Source organism: Leptonotus elevatus, chromosome 10 (genome assembly GCF_054856555.1).
Source record: "Leptonotus elevatus isolate MCC_2025b chromosome 10, RoL_Lele_1.0, whole genome shotgun sequence".
NCBI lineage: Eukaryota > Metazoa > Chordata > Actinopteri > Syngnathiformes > Syngnathidae > Leptonotus > Leptonotus elevatus.
The window spans coordinates 24465631-24483502 of record NC_141248.1 but is presented as its reverse complement, the minus strand read 5'-3'; the positions used below and the strand labels follow the sequence as shown (position 1 = coordinate 24483502).

Sequence of the window (17872 nt, the reverse complement as noted above, 5' to 3'; positions counted from 1 at the left end):
ATTCTAGTGGCTAACGCTACAAGCTAGCATTCCCGTGTACCTCGGCTAAATCCTTTGGCTCACAATCGTAAATATATACACCACGTGAAGAATCCTAAAGTGCCAAAAATTAAACACCCCCCGCTTCCTCTCATCACACGAAGCTAACGTGAAGCTAACGGCTAACTGACGATATGGTACAAGCCGTTGCAACGGCTGTTACGTGATGCTACCTTGCGATGAAGCGAAGGAAGACACTTGCTGGTCAAGGTTGGCACGTTAGCGATGGTTAGCGGTTCGCCAAAATAAAAACAAGTAGATGACGTGTACAATTATGCTACAAGACTTTCTGACAAGCTTTCTAAGCGCTACGCAGTTGCCCGTCAAGAAACAAAAGAAAAGACGCATGGAAAGAACATTTCACGCCATCGATGTCACGAGTACAGCTGATGTTAGCTAATGATTTGTTTTGATTTTATAATTTCATTTTTTGCATTTTTTTTTTTTAAACATTCATTTTTATTTCGGTAACTTTACTTAATACTTACCTTAGCAAGCTAGTTTTACACTTTTGCACACTTATTTCATTTGTTTCACTTTTTATATTATTAGTTCCTTTTGCTTTGACTTTTGTCAACTTGATTGTTTTTTTAATTTTGTTTTGACTTTTGTAAACATTTATTGACTTATATTTTGTTTTTTGCTTTTGTAAATAAGAATTTAGTTAGTTTTGTAAATTGATTTTTCTCTGCATGGTAAATTATTTTTGATGATGATGATTATTATTATTTTTTAACTTTTATCTTGCTTTGGTAATATTTTATTTGTAAACATATATATTTTTAAATATACATTCATTTTTACATTGAATTTGCTGTAAAGTTCTCCATATGACTTTTAATACCTTTATGTGTATTTTTGTAGACTTGTTTTTACTCTCGTTCATTTGCTTTTTAATCAGTAAATTTTCAAATTAAACATTTTCAAATTTAATTTGTGTTTTTAACTTTTTGATTTATCAGTTTCTTTTACTTTGAAAATACGATTACATCATCACTACGTCAGGGTTTTTATTCATGGTCATGTGTTTATTTTCTTTTGTTATTCCCTGTTTTATTTATATATATATTTTTTTTTTGCTTTTGTAAGTTATTTTGTATAGTTAGGTTAAGGCTTTTTTCTTAGTAATGTAATATATTTTTTGCTTGAAGTCGCATCTTGCCTTCACGTGTAATATTCCTTTCGATATTCCTGTCAATCGAACAAACTTTACATTCAAATATTTCCTGGTTTGAAAAATGCTGCGATGATTTTAAAATGTGAAGAACAAGCAGCTCACGCGGACATACGAAGAAAAAGCGAACAAGGTTCTCAAAACTGGGGTTTGTTGACTTTTCAGAACTTTGGGCCAATTAAAAGTGCTGATATGAAGACATAAGGTTAAAATTCCCGATAGCCATTAGCAGTTCTAGAAATGTATTTTTTGTTGAATGAAATGTGTATTTTTACTTCAATAAGAATTTTGTTTGCATGTTTACTTTTGTTGTTACGGCTCATGACATTTTGATCATTAAATTGCGGAGCCTTGGGAAAATGTTCCCCACCGAACCCAAAATGTTTGAGAACCATTGCGCGAACAGAAAAAGACGGCGACGAAGAAGAAGAAGAAGAAGATGCGAGAGAGCGTTTTTACGTATGCTGAGCCTGCAGCGTCGAGTTGGTCCAGACAGGAGGCAGCATCCTCAACAGAGTCCATGAGTCCAAAGTCCGGCGGGATCCGAGGGTTCCCATCCTTGAATGTGTCCGTGGGCCTCCAAGGAGGGGGCGGGGCCGGCCGGGTCTCAGGTACGCTCGCAGCAGGGCCCCACGGCGCTCTCCAGTGACATCTGTGACGAGTGGCGCATGAGGGGCGCGCTGGTGGGCTCCACCATGGACGAGGTAGGGAACAGCTTGTACCAGCCAATCACCAAGCTGCTCAGGTCCAGCTCCTCCAGCAGGATGCGGGCCACGCCCATGAAGCACTTGCGCCCCATTCGCCCGTAGTTGCCCCAAACGATCAGCTGCTTGGCGCCACAACAAGGACAACAAAGAAACACAATGATTTCGATCTTCTTTTTTTGGGGGGTGAAAATCCAGCCCCTGAAAGCAGTTCATCATAACAATATAACATTTGCTAGACTTGCTAATCATGAGTTGGCCCACAAAAAAAAAAAGCCTCTTTTGAAGCCATGCCTGAAAAGACACAGGACGTCTGCCATTTTGATTTGAAGCGGACACTTTAGGATCTTGTTGCCAGTTTTCGCAGGGGTTCTTCATTTTGGAGGAAATTCAACCCACAAAAACAATTTGACTTTGCAATTTGAAATTTGAAAGACATGTTTAAGTATGATAAATATATCAGAGAAAATACAGGAAGTGCCTAATTGGACCTCATTTTAGGATAACTGTTTCAAGAGATCCTTTATTTATTTATTTTTAAATTCCAAAGCCAGCTGTATTTGGCAACATGATATTCAAAAGATTGTCACACATAGATCCAAAAAAGACAAAAGAACACTTTTTTTTTTAAATGCAGTCAGCCATTTAGTTTTTAAGCGGACATTTGTGCTATTTTAGACTTTTTTTTTTTTTTAATAATAATGAACTAATTTTAATTATTCTTTTTTTTTTTTTTTAAGATAGACTCCTGCTGGAGATTTTGTCGGATTATTACTAAATTTGACAGATTTATTAGCCAGATGGATGACGCCAAATTGCCAAAGGTTAGATTTCGTCATCATTGTATGGGGGCGGAGCTTGGTGGCAAAATGTCCCATATCAGGAAATGAATAAAACACACATCTCACACCTACGTAAACATACGTACGTACGTACCTGGACCACCTTCCCCTGAGGGCTCTCGGAGAAGACCAGCACTTGGTTGTAAAGCGGGTCCAGAGACTTTCTGGCGGACTTGGTTTTCTTCTTGGCCACGCAGGTTCCGTTCTCCAGCAGGTAGACTTTGATGTAGGCGGCTATAAACATGCACAGCGTTACAAAACAGCTGTCAAAAAGCAAGAGAGCACACACAAATCGTCCTGGGGGGGAAAAAACTCGAGTACAAAAATCGCAAATTCCAAAATATGACAATATCACGCAGATTCTGCAAATCTGGCAAGAAAACTGACAACAAAGTAAAAGTGGCTTTGTCTTCTGTTTTTTTTTTTTTTTTCATGCTGTCATGCTCTTTAGATTTTTTTGGGTGGCGTTTATCCTTTTTGGCCTGGCCTGTTTTTGTTCTTATGCAACACGGCAACGTTCCACATTACGCAACGGCACAGATTTAATAGTTTGTCGTTACACAATTCAACCTGCGGCCACTCTTGTTGTCTGTGTTGTGTCCGGGGAATTACCAGGAGGCCCCTTGGAGCCCATTTTCATGGTGAGCCCTCTGGCCTGGACCACCTCCACCTCCAGTCCCCCGTTCCTCTCCATTAGGCCGATCTCCACGTCACCTGGATGGAATCCGTCACTGTCAGTCACTACGTTTATGCGATCTGAAGTTTAAATTCGCTGTCAAGTGAAAAGAAATACGTAAATCTGACACACCACAGAGAAGACTAACAATCCCACTAAATTTGGATGATATCCCATCGGGATTTTTCATGCTGGGACAACGAGGCACTCTAAAGTGGCGATTGCGGGACTTCTGTTCGTCTCTTCCTCCTGATGTATTTGTTTTGGATTCATAACAATAGTGGTGTTTTGTTTTACTCAACAATTTATTTTAGTTCATGTCAAAATGTAAATTTTATTTAGCATACGTTTTTTGTTGTTTCATACAATGTGGTAAAACCATGAATAGATTATAAAAATAAAAAAAATCCACAAGAAAATAAAATTTTAAAAACCAAAAATGTTTTTTTTTTTACTGTTTTCCTTAAATGTACCGTTCACATGAATTTAAAAGTATTTTCTTACATTTACGTAAAACCTGACTTATTGCACTTAATGACAATTCAAAATAATTTGTATTTATATTTACGATTATTGAATGAGAATTATGAAAAACATTTTCATCTCTTCCTTGCTGATGTCAATGTTTTTGTAACACTTAAGTGATTATAACACGTGTTATTTTCATTTGTAAATCATTTAACCAGTTACTGCCTCTGCAAAACGTAATTTAGAATTAAATGCTTGTGGAGTCCCCGCGACCCTTGTGAGGTCAAGCAGTTAAGAAAATGGATGGATGGTATTATATTATATATATATAGATATATATTTTTTATCATGTCCTTGATATTTAAGAAGAATTGATGTTCCATAATTAATCAATATCTGGTTAAACTGAAGTGAATCGAAGCGTTTTCAGACACACGCACACACGCACGCACGCACGCACGCACGCACGCACGCACGCATGCCAGGCTGGCTATTCTGGGCCGTGTGGTGGTTACATCATATTGGACTGGACCAGGTTCTGTCGGTGTTGCTCGGGCCTAGGACGCCGGGCCTCTGCCAGGGAGGAAAGTGACCCACTTACAAGGCACGCTAGATGACTAACGCGACACCGTGCGGATGTGACTAACGCCCTCAAGTGTTGATGGCGGGAGTGACAAGCAGGATTAAGATTAGGTTTGTTTTGGGTCAGCGGGTCAGGCTTAAATTGAGGGCTTGCGCTCCCACAATGCTAAATGACAACATCATTGGCGGCGCGTCCCTGGAGTTGTGGTTCGGATGAGGAAATGCAAATTGATGCTCCTACCACCTCCAAGCGCTAACATGCTAAATGCTAAACTCACCCATGGACGTCATGGCCAGCGTCTGCCGGCCGACAAACTGGGCCGGTCCCATCCCGTCCAGGAAGTCGCTGAACTGGGCGTCAGAGGCCAGACACATGCCGCTGTAGTTGAGGCTAAAAAAAAAAATGAATAAAAAAACACACACACACGCGCGCACACACAAGTCAGATATTTCTGGACGTTCAGCCGCACAATGTTGCCAAATGTTTTTAGGATATTTACGAGAAGATTCTGGCAGAAGAAAAGGAAGAAGCAGCAATTGGACCGGCGCTTTAATTAAGTGCCGAGCGTCTTGGCAGTCGTTTGTGAATAATTTACTGTCTCGGCGCAACGAAATCACTTAGCCAAGATTAGTCGTTTACGCTATGCTTTTAATATTTTACATTTGTCAAGTGTGCTCATTTAGCAGCAAAACGCCAGCCAGCTAAGTGGCCACGTGAACCTGGATTCAGGGGCTTCATTTTTTGCAAACATTGCAAGAGTCCCTTCCCTGTAAGGAATCATAAAACTTTGCTGGAATACTTGACCGCATACGCAATGAGGAAAATTCCCCTTTTTTTGTAATTTAGCGAATTAGCATCATCCATTTGTTTCGTGGACGGATGTTAGATTTGGTCGCAATTGGACAAAACCTGTAGGACGAGTTTCTCTTTAAAAGGCTCCAGGCAAAAATAAACAAAATGACCATGAAATGTCAATTTCAAAGTAAACTTGCAGCGTGCCTGTTCCTGCATAACTTTAAGAGACTTTTTTTTGTTTGTTTGTTTTTTGCTGTACTCATGATAAACATGCCAGCCAAAGTTATGGGCCGCAAAGTGCAACTGGCTTCGGGGGCAGAACGCACATTTTAACAGTCAACATTTGTCAAGTGCGCTGGTTTAAGCAGCAACACCAGCCAGCTTTAATGAGGTCAGATGATATTATATTTATATATACACGTGTGGTATATTAATAATGCAATAAGTCCATCAACATTAGCCCAGCGAGTGAGTGAGTGAGTGAGAGGGAATTACAGCTTTGGATGACAACGCTACTGCGGGGGATTACGGTAGAAAAATGACACCAAAAATATCACGCATATCCAAGGTCATACTTGATCCACTTTTCATGATTTTTTTTTCTTTTTGCAAATATGACGTTATTTGACATATCCAGTTATCTGCCTGGCTCAATGGATATGTGAAGAACACGCCATCGTGGACTTACAGGTCAAACTTATTTGTAAAATGTATTGTCACATGATGTAATGTGATGCTAATTTCTCATACAAAAAAAAAAACATTTTTATAGTGCTGTACATAAAAAAAAAAAAGTGAGAGTTCTCCATCAGGGACATCCATTCAAGCCAAACTGATAACTAAACATTTAACAAACTTGACTGCCATCCTCCATCCAGACGCAACAACGGAAAATCGAATTCTCCACAAATGAATGTCGTCTAAACATGCTTCAAATTTGCTAGCAATTGGGACAAAATCTCTATGACAAGTTCATCTTTTAAGAAGATGGCCGAAGTGCACCATTTTCAGTCTTCCTGAGACTTTTTCGTGGGTCTACTCATGATAGACAAGTCTACCAATTTTCATGCCGTGAACTTAAACTGGCTTTGAGGGCTGCGTTTCTAAAATAATCCAGTAAAAGCAAACCAAAATGTCCGACTTTCTGTGTCTTTTCAAGCATGGGGTCTTGAGACTTTTTATGGATCGACTTGTTGACCAAATTTCACGTGGTTTGAGGGGCAGAATTTTCAAGAAAAGGACACTTGAAATGGCGAAAATAACGTGAAAATGATCACTTTCAATAAAAATGCACGACTTCCTGAGACCGAGTCTGCCAAATGTCATGCTGCTAAATTAAACTGGCTTCAGGGACTAAATGTCACCCCCCAAAAACAAAAACCCCATTGAAACAGCCAATGTAACCTCTGAACAAAAATGACAAAAAACTGAACCAAAATAGCCGACTTCCTGTGTCTTATCAGGCATTGCTTCCTGAGACTTTTTTGTGGGTCTGCTCACGATGAACAAATCCACAAAACATCATAAAACTATCTTCTGGGACTGAATTTTTTATTCCATCATGATGCACTAGCCGGACTCATCAAATTTCGCCGCCATGCTCCACCCACAAGAAATGAGTCCGCGTCACGCCGCGGCCACACTCGCGTTCCCGCCAAAAGACGAGTGGCAGGCGGCACGCAAACAAACAGACGCACGTTCGCTCATTCGTTCTCCTCCCACGCCACGACGTGCCACCTCGACGCCTAACGTGCGTCACTGCCATCGCCGCCGCCGCCGCCGCCACAGGACGGTCCCAGGATGACAAAAAGCGCCGCAATTGTTCACTTTGATGGCGTTTAACGTCGGCTTGACGTACAGCACGCAAGAAACGTTTGCCAAGTGCTGACAAAAGTGATGAAAATGCCTGAGCAAGCGTCATTTTTCCGTCCGTGCAGCCACATTGTGCGCAGCAGCAGTTTGTGCAATCAGTAAAGTGCGCTCGAACAACAAAAAGGCAGAGGATGAACGCTCACTGTCAGCAGGGGTTCGAGACCAGGAAACTAATGGCAAAAATGGGAGCGTCGTGGACATCCTCCACATATCAAAATGTTTACTACCTATATTCCTTTTTTTTTTTTTTTTAAGGAGGGGGAAAATAACACTTGTTTCTTTGATAGAAAAACTGTGTTTTTGAGGAAAAGCAAGAAATATTGTTATGGAATGTTTTTTTGAGGGGGGGGTATATATATTTTTCCAAGTCTGAACCTCACAGCATTTTTTTTTCAAGACAAAAGATGTGTTCCTTTAAAGAAAACATTTGTATATTTTGAGAAAAAATGTAATATATTATTATCTTCATAAGGGAAAAAAAAAGTCATAACGTCACAAGAATTATTTTTTTTTAGGGGGAATACACATTTATTTGAAGAAATGTTCTTAAAAAAAAAAAACATTATGAGAGAATAATGCACACAATTCAAACAAGGGAATGTTAAAAAATAAAATAAAAAAAAACTTAAAATTTAAAATTAAGGGGGGAAAAAAGGTAATTGTTTTTGTTTAAAAAAAAAAGTCATAAGGCCACAAGAGTAATTTTTTTTTCCCGAGACAAAAATATGTGTTTCTTTGAGGAAATATTTGTACATTTGCGAGACGTTGCAAGTCAAGACTTAAATTTGCTAGCAAGTGTCACTTGATGGATCCCAGTTTCAAATTCACTTGTTTAGCTTGCAAATGCTTCCTGCATTCTAATGCCATTGGCTCCTGGCATCTCTCATTAGCCAATCAGCCGCCAGCCTTCCCTTGGGTGCCGCCCACCTGCGTCTCTTGCGGCCCTTTGATGTTTTGCTGCACTTTTGGAGCCAAAACCGCCTTAGTCATAAATAGGAACAGAAACAGCGCGTGTGTGCATGCGATGCAATCATCCTCTGCTGATTTTGCCCCCCCCCCCTCCTCCTTCCTAGTCAGATTTTAACCCCCCCTTTTATATAACTGCAGGATTTCATAGCCAGGTTGGCAACAACCCGCATGTGTGTGTTTGTGTGTGTATAGTACTACACTGGTGTACTAGCCAATGATGTCATAAGCCTCCAGTGAACACTACCTCTCTAGAGATTGGGATGAGGAGAAGGAGGGGGGGGGGCACTGGTGCCTGGACTATTAGAGCCATTATATGAGGTCCTGGTCCAGAAAGTAAAAACCCTGCCACAGTTTGGCTTTAGCCCCTCGTGCTAGCTAGCTAGGTAGCTCCCTAGCAGGTAAAGAAGCACCCGGGGACCTAGCTAGCTAGCACCTGGGGCGCTAGCTAGCTAGCACCTGGGGCGCTAGCTAGCTAGCACCTGGGGAGCTAGCTAGCTAGCACCTGGGGAGCTAGCTAGCTAGCACCTGGGGAGCTAGCTAGCTAGCACCTGGGGAGCTAGCTAGCTAGCACCTGGGGAGCTAGCTAGCTAGCACCTGGGGCTAAAGCCAACTGTCTGGACCTGGATTTTCCACCTCTGGACGCCACCTGTGTAAAACAAAATTGACAAATTGCAGCCATTACGTAATCTAAGACCTGAAATGTATCCGCATGTGCCTCTCTCATAAAACCCTGACAAATACAGATGTTATATATATATATATTTTTTTTAAGTTTCAGAACCACCAACATTTCCGACCTGAACTGCTTTCAACACAACAGGGTGAACGAAAGCCACTTTTTCAATTTCAACGTCCCGCGTGGCGAAATAATAAAAGCTGTCATTTTGGGCCGCTTGTTTTCAGCGCGGCTGCCGACGAAGTGGACGGCGGGAAGTTCGGCGGCGTACTCACTTGCCCTCCGAGCCGTAACTGTTCATGCTGTCCTCGATGGACTCGTGGCTGGCCTGGCGCGGCGGCCGACTGGGCATCTCCACCGCCAGGCCCGTCTCCGTGCTCCTCTGGATGGCGCCCTTCAGCTTGCGCCCGTCCGTGTCCACTACACACAAAAAACCTTTTGGTTGACAAAAAATGCTTTTTTTTGAAGAAATGAAAATGATACGTTTACATAAGAAAGCAGAATTATACGATTACAAAAACGTAAATGTTTTCGTCTGTGGCAGTTAATTTAACTCATTGACTGTCAGCTATTTTCACTGAAGCAACCCCCTTCGCTCCTGGCTGTTTTACTGGATTTTGACTGACTTCGCAAGGCCCGCAGAATATTGTGTTCTATTGCTATAAAAAACTTACCAAAAGAAGGATTAGAGTTTTTTTCCTTCATCAGGAAAAAAAAGTACACTTCTATCTGTTTTCGTTTTGCAGCAATTAGCATTAGATTATAGCTAAGTTTCATCATTATTCACAAATCTGTTTAGAACTGTGGGGAAATCAGATTTTTGCAACATGGCCCTGGTTGATCTCTTATACTTATGCTGCCACCTGCTGGCCGTTTTTTGTAATAACTACCATTCTTCAAGCGTAAGAGTATGCAAATACATTTGAACGTACTCACTAGTAAAAAAAAAAATACTTCACATTGGTAGTTTCACGCTTCCATAAACAATAGACGACATAAAAAAAATTAACTAATACTAAAACAAAACATTTTTGAAATAACTATAAAAAACTAACAAACGCGCTCTGAAAACTCTACAATGTAAAAAAAAAAGGAAAAAAACTAACAACAATGAAAGTTCCCAAGCTGTAATAACCCTGACACACACACACGCACGCGCACGCGCACACGCACACACGCACGGGATATTAGAGTGTTTTAAAATCTTGTTTGACTGGCTGACCTTGAAAAATATTTTCTGTGCCGCCGTAAATCATTTTTCCAGTCAAAGTTTACACAAAACGGATGAAAAAGCAAAACACACACGGGAAACACACACACACGCACACAACAACAACGATAACACAGCAACACTTCATCTTGTTGCTACATGAGACTCGCAAAATCAATACACGCACGACCACAGTATGGCAGCAAGCAAGGTGTTCTGTGTGTGCGTGCGTGCGCGCGTGTGCGTGCGTGTCTGTCGTCTGGCTCATCATGAAGTGAAGAGGTGTGTGTGACCTTGTTTTTAGGACACCAATGTCTCCTTATGGCTCAGACGCACACACACAGACAAAGTGAGACTAACTCTGACTGGGACACACGCGCGCGCACGCACACACACACGCACGCTTGTAATAATGGATTGTAGCCGATTGAGTTACGTGTGCCGATTGGGTCGGCACGTACGGCAGATTTGAAAAAAAAGAAAAGAACATTCCTTTCATTCTTTGTACGATAAAAATGGAAGCAACAAAGCCGCTTCGGGGTCCGGCATCGAGCATGTGACGATGACGAGCACACGAACGGGGATGGGGATGGTGGTGGGGGGGGGGGGTGGTTAACGGATGGGGGAAGAGGGGGGGGGGGGGGGGGGCGACCCAAAACAGTCAGGAGTAAAAAAATGGCGTGCCAGGAAAGGAGGTCTGCTCCACTGGGAGGAGGAAGAGAAGGCGGGATGATGAAGCACGTGATCTCTACCAGGTGCGTCCTCTCAAAAGGACATTTTGGAAACAAGATGGCCGCCTGCAGCTAACCTATCACGGTAAATGAACGGACCTGTTCAAACAGCGGAGTGTCGGCCAATGCATGTTTTAAACGGCAATGTGCCAACCCATGGACAGCAGCCCCATTGGAACGCTGCTGCTAACCAAAACGGCAGCACCCGTTGACGCAACACGTGCATGGACGAGCTGGTTTCTTGTTTCGCTCAAAGAGCGAAAAGTACACGGCGTCCGTGCAACGACCTCCAATGATGGTGGACGGCAGCCAAACGCATGACATCATCAAGTGGACATGAAAGGATTCGCTCAGCACGTTTCTTTGCTTCTTTTTTTTTTGGGTGACGTAACAAGAATCTAACGAGTCGCCGCTCAGTATAAGCGCATCAGTTTATCTCAGACAATTTGAGGGCAGAAATAGACTAACAATTGAATGGTCGAGGTCAATGTGAGGACAGACAACGGACTGGTCGCCACTCGCCAGTCCATTGGATGTTTGATAAAGATGTTTTTCATTGAGGACAATTTTGCAATTTTTTTTCAAGAATTATTTTTTTTGTATTTCTTTTGAGGGGGAAAAAAAAATCCAATTTTATCTTGTAGTCTAAGTATTAATAAATAAAAATAAATAAACGCATTTTTAAAGAAAAAAATAGAACAGTATTTGAAAAAATAAAAATAAATAAATAAAAACTCACAAGAGTTGCATGAAATTTATTTAGATTTTAAGTACATAAATAATATATTTTTCTGTGGAAAAACTAATATTCTGTGGGGGGGTTACTTTTTTAATTGACTTTATTTTTAACAAACAAGAAAAAAAAAGGCAGGGGTTAAGGTTAGAAAAGACAATTTTTTTATATTATGAGGGAAAAAATATCAATTTTTATCTTCTAGTCTAAGGATTAATAAATAATAAATAAATTAAAATAAATACATAAAAATTTTGGGGGGAAAAAGTTTTTTAAAAAGTACCTCGCAAGAGTTGTATGAGATTTATTTTGAACATTTTGGATTAAATTTTTTGGGGAGTACTGTCGTCTCACATAAATAAATAATTTTGATACTGTATTGTTTTGCTTTTCTGTGGAGGTGAAAGTTTTACTTTTTTAATTGACTTTAAAAAACAAGAAAAAAAAGACACTATTTTTTCCCGGTTTTTCATGCAGGGCAGATGCCCGGTGGGCCGCCATCTTTTGGGACCAATGCTGTGCTTTTTAATGATTATGTTTCCTCTGTTTTACCCTCAAGAGACTGGCACACAATCTAGAGGGCAAAAACATGCAAATTTGCTACTTTATAAAGCGGCAAATTTGTGAGAAAAAAAACTCAAGAAACTTACGAGAAATACGCATAGCGTACTACTCGGATGCTTGTGCCAATACTTTTCGGTCGGGCTTTTCAAATAAGGAGATAGTCAAGTCAAGTTGACAGGAGATAGTAATTGCTTCAGCAGATATTAACCATATCATCTTAACTCATTCACTCGCAGCCATTTTGAGTGAAGCATTCCCTTTCACTCCTGGCTGTTTTACTGGCTCTTGACTGATTTTGCAAAGCCCACAGAATATTGTGTTGTATTTCTATAAAAACATGGAACCAAAAGAAAGATACAATTTTTTATCTGTTTCCGTTTTGCAGCAAATAGCATTCATTAGATTATAGCTAAGTTTGATCATTATTCACAAATCAGTTTGAAACTGTGGGGAAAAGAGCTTTTTAGCAACATGGCCCTGGTTGATCTCTTATACTCTGCTGCCATCTGTTGGCCCGTTTTTTGGACCAGGTTTTTGCCATCCTTGGTTCAGTGGCTGCATCAAAGGCTTCTGTATGCTCTAGCATAAAAAAAACCCACATAAAAACATATAAATATGTCTTTGGGAGCATGGTAATATTTAAAATAGAACATATTGATACGTTTTTGGGCCCAAATGAGTTCAGCAGTGTTGGGTAATGCCAGCGACAAAGACGCTTTGCTTTGGAAAAGTCCACACCTTGAGGATCAAGCATTTAAGTTCATTTGTTAAAATGTATATTTAGTTGTACATTTATGTTTCCAGAATTATTATTCACACTTTTTTTAGTAGCCAAGTTGATGTGTCGAATCTGCTTGCATTGACCTAAAGTATGCTAGCTTCTGATTGGTTAGTGTGAGTCAGCTGATCGGGGATCAGGAAGTGTTGTCGCGCTAGCTGTCGTGTATGACGAGTAAAGTTTAAATGAAGAATGAGTCCGTCTCCATCCCGCCTTTTCATTTTATAAACGCCGTCCCATGAACCACCAACGAATCCTCACATTCGACTATAGCTGCGCTACGTGTATTTCTCGCAAGTTTCCGAGTATTTTCCTTGCAAATTTGCGATTTTTTTTTCTCGCTACGCTACGTGTATTTCTCATAAGTTTCAGAGTATTTTCCTTGCAAATTTGCCACTTTATAAAGTCACAAATTTGCGAGGTTTTTGTCTCGCAAATTTGCCATTTTATAAAGTAGCAAAATTGTGAGTTTTGTTCTCGGCATATTAGCCCCCCCCCCCCTCTGAAAAAAAATGTATACGTGGAAATGGCTGAATTTGAAGAAATATTTGGCACAAGTGTCTCTACCATTATTCATGGCATTATATGAAAATGGGCAGTCGCGACGTCGCCTGACTCACGCATGCAAACGTACCTCCGTCGTCCTCGTCGAAGGAGTTCATGCAGGGGAAGTAGATGGCGAGCGCCTCGAAGGACGCCGACAAGCTGATGCGGCTCTGCGAGCGCTCCATGTAGAGGCCGCCCCCTCCGGTGGTCCCCCCGCCCGCCGCCGGGCCCGGGTCGGCCGGCTTGGCCAAGCGCGGCTGCTGGGCATTCTTCACGCGGAGTACGGCGCGCGGCGTCTTGCACGGCGGTCGTCGGCTGCCCCCCGCGGCGGCAGACCCCCCAAGCCAGCCGGGAAAGGCGAGTCACAAGCCGGGAAGATGCTGGCGGCGTGCGGCGCGAGGAGGAGGAGGAGGAGGAGACGGAGGACGAAGAAGAAGAGGAGGGGGAGGAAGAGGATGCTTTGTTCCTTGCTCCCAGGTCCCAAAAGTGGGATTTGACGCCGTCTTAGGAGCGCTTGTGGAGCCGTGCGGATGGCGCACCGCTGCGCATCTTCACTGGCGGTGGTGGGGGCGGGGAACAAGCAACTTTGCGCCGGAGGTGGCAGAGGAGGTGATGGCGGCAGCGGCGGCAGCGGCGGCAGCGGCGGCAGCGGTCGCCTCCTGGGCTCGGATGCTCGTCCGCTATCAGTCAGCTCACTTGAGAGGATGAGGAGAGTCTGGCAGGAATGAAGGAGAGCAGAGCAGGGAGGAGAGGAGAGGAGCCAGCCAATCACAGGCAAGGGATGGGGGAGGGGGCGTGGCTGGCTGGCAGACTGGAGGAGAAACCATCCGGCACAATGATGGGGGAGAAAAGCAATATTTTGTCAGCAACATGGCTTAAGGAATAAACTGTTTATGTTTTATGCATACTTTTTTTTGTGAAAATTATTTTATTAAATATAGCCTATGTTAAGTATTTTTTTGGGTGGGGGGTGTAGGGAAAACACTGAGAAAAATAAAGTTTTTGTTTTCAAGAAAAAAAACCTTAGTAATAATAATCTTGTAAAAAAATTAGCAATAGCTTTTCAAGATAAAAATGATGAATTATTTAGTATTAAAGGGGAAGTCAAGTTCAAACTTTTCGACCAATCACGGCTCACCTGTTGTCTGGGTTTGGTCATGTGACCTTTGCAAGCTGAACGCGCCAGGCACTGTGATGTCATTTTCAGTCGACAGCAAGTGGCAAAATGGCCGCCCCCTGAGAAGGATCAGATTCTGTTGCTTCATTCATATTCCAGAAATGCAAAATGAATCGGAATTATATTTTTAGACTAGTGGGGGTGCATTGAACATATGATTGTAAGAACATTTTGACTTGAGTTCCCTGTCAAGTCAAAGTAAAATAAATAAATAAATAAAAACAGTGGGAGAAAAACACAGTTCATACTACTCCAAATATAATGTTGCTTTTGCACCACACAAAAAAAAGTCCTTATCTTAACGTTGCTAACTAGCAAACATCCACCGATAATGAGCCAAAGAAAAGAAGGCGTCGCCACGGTAACCACGGCAACGTGTCACAATCAGCTGACGACGGGACGCCAGCAGATGCTCCTTTTTCTATTTCAAGCATCTGCAGCCGTTTCTCAGCACTCACCAAAATGTCACCGCGTTAGCCAACGAATAAGCATGTCCAACGTTCAGAGAAGCAACATCGCTTTCCCTCCTGGCTCATAAAAATAGATTATAATAAAAAAAAAAAAAAAGGTGTTTACATTGTAAAAAAAATGTTTACATTATTTTTGACGACTGTTTGCAGTCACGCTGACGTCAAAGAATGTCTCTGGAAGACATCCGACACACACACACACACACACACACACACACACACACACACACACACACACACACACACACACACACACACACACACACACACACACACACACACTCTACAGCTACCTGGTAATCCATCATGACAGCCATAGTTACATAACATTTTTTATCTGCACTAAGGACTCCAAAATGAGCTTAACTTCTGGGCTTCTTCATCAAACGTGTGTGTGTGTGTGTGTGTGTGGTGACTGAGGCAGCCTTTCATCTTAAAAGATAGACCACAAAATGAGCAGTTTATTATTAGACAATCAGAGCCAAGCTAGGGACTGCTCAAGGATTTTTGCTAAATGGCGGCTTGACCGATATTTAGCGGGGCTGAGAAAATATCTGATCAATATATTTTAGTATATCAAATAAAATGCTGGTGGGTCTTAACTGGGTCTACAACACAGATTTCTGACGGGGTATTGTTGTGTTTTCCCCCAAAATTTGTTATGGAGTAGTTTTGATGTGCTCCAAGTGCTCATTTAATGTTTTGTGTTTTTCCAATAAAATTTCACAAATATGGTGGCCACTTGCCACATTGCTATCCTGCTAAAAGTTAGCCAACAAGAGAGCCAAGCAGCTAACGACTAAACAAAATAACCAGCTTTCAAAATATTCAACTCACTAGCCAGTCAGCTAAGCTGCAAACGTACAAATTAGTACCGGTAATTACCCAACCCTAAGCAATAAACCAGAACAAAACATACAAATGTGCTAACCAGTAAACCAGCCACACACACAAAAAAAACCTCACAAAATAACCAACTAACAAGGCATCTAGCGAACTAAAATAGTAATCCAGTACTAACCAAACAACTTTCAAAAAATACCACCAACAAAATAAGAAGCAAACCAGGTAATGAATCAAGACAAATATTTTTAAAGTGTAACAGGCTTAGCAGCAAATGTGTCAATCAGTTAACATGCTAACCAGTCAAACTGCTACAGAGCTAAGCATCTCACCAGCGAATAAGATCACACACCAATTAGCTAAGCAGTCAACTAAACCCTACCTTCACGTGTTTTGGCAAAAACTGACCTTACCACTCGGAAACTCCTAATTAACGACCGAGTTCTGTTCAGGTCATTTTGTTGTTACAACAAAATTGTGCACGCTACGCAATTGTGTCGATTCTAAAACAAACCTGCCGTGCTAGCGGACGTTAACGCACCTTAGAAGTGTTCATATTCTCCGCCATGTTGAAACTTGAATAGTCCTTTCAACTCGGCTATCAAAATTAATTCCCAGTTGTCCAGTCGAAAATACGTCACGAGGGGGCGTTCGCGTGCAATTTTCTACCCGACAGGTGGTATTTACCATCATTTGGATACCACATTAAGGCAGCATAATAATAACCACTCCGTAAAGCAGCCTGCCAGCTTAAACCTGCAATGTGAACTAAGCGGCTAACTAGCTCACAAAATAGTCAGTTAGCTAACCAATCAATCAGCTAACAAGCCAACCAGTCCACCTCTCAACTGACTAAGCAACCCGCCAGCTAAAAAAAAATACACAAAAGAAGCCGCTAACAAGACATCCAGCTAACGAGACAACAAGCCAAAATGTCAATAATAAAAATAAGAAATGGGTCGCTTCTTTTTGGGACACACTTCAGCCTAGTTTTTTTCTTACTTTTTGTGTGTGTGTGTGTGTGTGTGTGAGAAAGTGGGCCGAGGCCTCAGACTTCAATTTGTTCTGAAAGTAGAGCGGCGACTTACAATTATCTGATCTCCGTCGCGTTCTCGCGCCACCTTCAACAATCGCTCGAGAACAACCACAGGCGCGCTTAGCTTAGCTTAGCTTGGTTTAGTTTAGTTTAGCTCCGTGTTCGGACAAACCACCTGAGATTTGCATACTGACGGAATTAGCGCCACAATATTTATTTATTTTTATTTTTATTTTTTATTGCAGGCGTTTGTTGTTGATGCCAGCAAAGAAGTGTTTTATTGTTTTGTTTTTTCTACTTGTCATGATTTCCTACGGGATCAACAAATATTGAAGAAAGAGGCGCTTTCCACCCTTGATTGATTATTGATTGCCTTTTGGTCAAGTGTCCCTTTGGAGTTGAAAACATATCAACGATCGGTGGGTTGGTTAATTAATAGCCAACTACTAACTGACGCACTTCCTCTTGTTATTAACTTAATAGCAAGAGGAAGCGCGTCACCGTTTGGTTAAATTAGAACCATGATGGGAAAAAAATGGTTTATTGTTATGACATCATCATGAGTTGGTTAGTTCGTTTCTTGTGTAGTCAGTCATTGAGTTAGTTGGTTTTAGGTAAGACAGTCTGTCAGTGGCCGTTAGGTCTTTCCATCAGTCAGTCCTTCAGCCAATTGGAAATTGGTTAGTCAGTAAGTTGTCAAGTCCATAATTGGAAATTGTGTCAGTTGGTGAGACGGTTAGTCCGTCAGAAAGTTACTCCGTCATTTAGTCAGTCAGTGAGTATCTCAGCTAGTAGGTAAGCCGGTTATCAAGTGGGTCAGTTGGTGAGTTTATTAGTCCGTAAGTCAGTCAGTTAGTTAATTAGACAATTAGTGTTTACTCAATGAGTCAGTCGGAAAGGTAGGCAGTTAGTTAGCTGGTGAGTCAGTTAGTCGGCTTATTAGTCATTTAAACTGTAAGTTGGTTAGTTATTTGGTCATTAGGTCA

At 41.6% G+C, this 17872-nt stretch overlaps 1 protein-coding gene across 2 annotated transcripts; it reads right to left on the bottom strand.

Annotated features, from left to right (window-relative positions):
• Positions 1-794: 794 nt before the first annotated feature.
• Positions 795-16982, bottom strand: rims4 (regulating synaptic membrane exocytosis 4). 2 transcript variants are annotated; one of them, XM_086087632.1, is made up of 8 exons: positions 16939-16982; positions 14499-14596; positions 13449-14171; positions 9074-9218; positions 4764-4876; positions 3372-3473; positions 2854-2993; positions 795-2039 (listed from the first exon to the last, which is right to left on the bottom strand). In XM_086087632.1, exons 3-8 carry the CDS (start codon positions 13543-13545, stop codon positions 1821-1823), a joined length of 816 nt encoding a protein of 271 aa, XP_085943758.1. In that variant the 5' UTR covers positions 13546-14171; positions 14499-14596; positions 16939-16982; the 3' UTR covers positions 795-1820. The 2 variants fall into 2 exon arrangements, with proteins under 2 accessions (XP_085943758.1, XP_085943757.1); XM_086087631.1 differs by lacking the exon at positions 16939-16982 and adding an exon at positions 16392-16660.
• Between the last annotated feature and the right edge of the window lie 890 nt (positions 16983-17872).

What these genes read in the sequence shown, in the direction of transcription:
- rims4 (XM_086087632.1), bottom strand. Translation starts at nt 13,545, where the DNA reads ATGGAGCGCTCGCAGAGCCGCATCAGCTTGTCGGCGTCCTTCGAGGCG. An exon ending in AGTTACGGCTCGGAGGGCAA is followed by an intron (nt 4,877 to 9,073) that starts GTGAGTACGCCG and finishes TTTTTTTTTTAG; the next exon opens with CCTCAACTACAGCGGCATGT. An exon ending in CTCAGGGGAAGGTGGTCCAG is followed by an intron (nt 2,040 to 2,853) that starts GTACGTACGTAC and finishes GGCGCCAAGCAG; the next exon opens with CTGATCGTTTGGGGCAACTA.